Below are 2264 nucleotides of genomic sequence, written 5' to 3'. Positions count from 1 at the left end.
AAAAACAGGCATGTGCACGAATCGCTTTTGGTTAAAGACAAGACTGAGATGAGAATTTGTCAAAATACTGAGATCTGAGATAAGAACAAGAATTTTAACTTATCAGACTAGTTTTGCACCATAACCACAATTTATAAAACCAACCAATTTTATTCACAGTGCACTAGTATTAATTATTCCTTTTGATATATAATCTCTTTAACTTAAAAATTTTCATAAATCACTGTAAGTAAAGAAATCAATTCCAGGGTCACATCCTTTTTCACCATGGGATTAAGTTGATTCGTGCAAGGGTCACCAATCATTACATTTATGCTGACAGATAAGGTAGTTTGTGTGCTACTGTGCAAAGTAAAGGAGTTACCTGAAAATTTTTCAGTTCAAGACTAAAAATTAAAGTCAGGATTAATGTTTTATTTTCTTAAATGCAACTAACATTCTATAATTTTAAAGAGTAAACTCTAATATCAATACATACGGAACAGAAAGCCTAAGAAGAACACTTCTAGCAGAAGATAGCCAGCAGAATCCACAATGTTGCCAGCTACAAGCGTGATCACAGCTAAGCCAAGGTTCTGAACTGACTGAGCACTGGTTGAAAAAAAGATATAAAAACGATTGAAATTCACATATATACATAACACTATTACATTTACCTTAAAAATGTTAGAAAGTGAATAAGAATGGTTGTAAGGATGGGATGAAAATTAGTCCTTTAGTACTATAGCCTCAAACAGGCCTACTGTACCAGCCCTCAATTATAGATGAGTATGGAGCATTGGCGGAATAGTAAGTGGAAGGTGAAAATGGAAGTACCCACAGGGAAACCTACCCCAATGTCACTCTGTTCACTACAACTTCCACATGGACAATAACAGGATTGAACCTGGGCCTCCATAGTGAGGTCAGAAATTAACTGCATTAATGAATAAGTTCATACATCATTAAGTTTGAAATTTTAGCATATATACAAACAAAAGCAAACAAATTTCCTCTCCTTGATCACCTTAGCTCATTATATGACCTTCAACTAGGAAAATTCCAGTACCAGAAAATGAACTGTCCAACGGCAAATTTATTTTCGTAAGGAGCTTTGAAACGGAAATAAAAAATTTTCAAAATTCAGAGCTCCCACAGATGTATTTTTCAATCATTAGTGTATGGGTCATTCCCATGTTTCATGCATTGCAGAAGTTTGTGAATGCAATTAAGTAAGAAAAAAAATAGTTCCTCAAATTCTATCCTCTACCTGTTTATTTCAGATTTCTGTTTCAGTTTTAGAAGTTTCTTCCTTCTGTTTGTGACCTAGTTTCAGCACCTAAACAGTTGAGCAGACTTTCTTAAATTATGTTGTGGGAAAATGTCCATTAAGAATTGTCATGCAATGCCAACTTTCAGCTGTACTAATCTATAATTAAAGTCTGGTTTACGTAAGACCATAAATGAACTTTTCCACATATTCCATACTCTGCTTCATAGATATTGTTGAAAACTTATACGGAAGATTTTCATGAAGTTGCTGAACAATTTCAATTTTCTGCCATATTTATCCAAAATAAAGAAGAGTTTGCATGTATCCCATAAACAAACATATGTTGCTGAAATTCAATACTAGGGGAAAATCACTAACTGCATTTCATTATTCCCAACTATTGCTACTTATGTGTGCTACACTACACTCCACCCTTTCCATGCTCCTCCTCCTACTTATTATTCTTGTCAGAGAAGAAGAAATTGTAGGAGGATAACCAAACTACTGAAGTAACACAACTGAAATTCAGTGCATCCTGATGGCATTAACTGAAATTCAATTTATCTAACAAGTATAAGCATATTAAGGGATGTCAGAGTTTGGATAGCTCAATCAGTATAGCAAAAGACTATGCACTGTATGGATGGGGTTCGCTTTCTGGAGGGGCAAGAGATTTTTCTCAACTCCTCAGCATCCAGATTGGCTCTAGGGCCCACTCAGCCTCCTATCAAATGGACACCAGTGGTTCCTTCCCCATGGAGTTAAGCGGCTGGGGCACAAAGTTGACAATGAGCCTCCATCTAGTCTAGGTCGAGAATGGTGGAGCTTTATGTCTACTCTTTCATACGACTTCATGGTGTGTGCTTAACCCGTTGCCGTGGTTCGTCGTGTATGTTTCGTCAGGGATTTAAATCGTCTGGGGGGGTTCGACGTGTATGTTTCGTCCAGCTGCACACGTATGTTATAACGCCCATAATAATTGATGGTTTTGCTGTAGATTGTTAGATTTTTC

The 2264-nt window shown here is 36.4% G+C and overlaps 1 protein-coding gene across 1 annotated transcript in view; it reads right to left on the bottom strand.

Moving 5' to 3' along the window:
- LOC111873940 (major facilitator superfamily domain-containing protein 1) overlaps positions 1-2264 on the bottom strand; it is a 55767-nt gene that overhangs the window by 15222 nt on the left and 38281 nt on the right. Inside the window, exon 8 of the mRNA XM_023869048.2 lies at positions 479-591. Within this exon, the coding sequence (XP_023724816.1) occupies positions 479-591 (113 nt within the window). The remainder of the gene's footprint in view (positions 1-478; positions 592-2264) is intronic.

This window comes from Cryptotermes secundus, unplaced genomic scaffold (assembly GCF_002891405.2).
Source record: "Cryptotermes secundus unplaced genomic scaffold, Csec_1.0 scaffold691, whole genome shotgun sequence".
Classification (NCBI taxonomy): domain Eukaryota; kingdom Metazoa; phylum Arthropoda; class Insecta; order Blattodea; family Kalotermitidae; genus Cryptotermes; species Cryptotermes secundus.
Note: the sequence above shows the minus strand (reverse complement) of the source record. Positions and strands in the feature narration are given on the sequence as shown.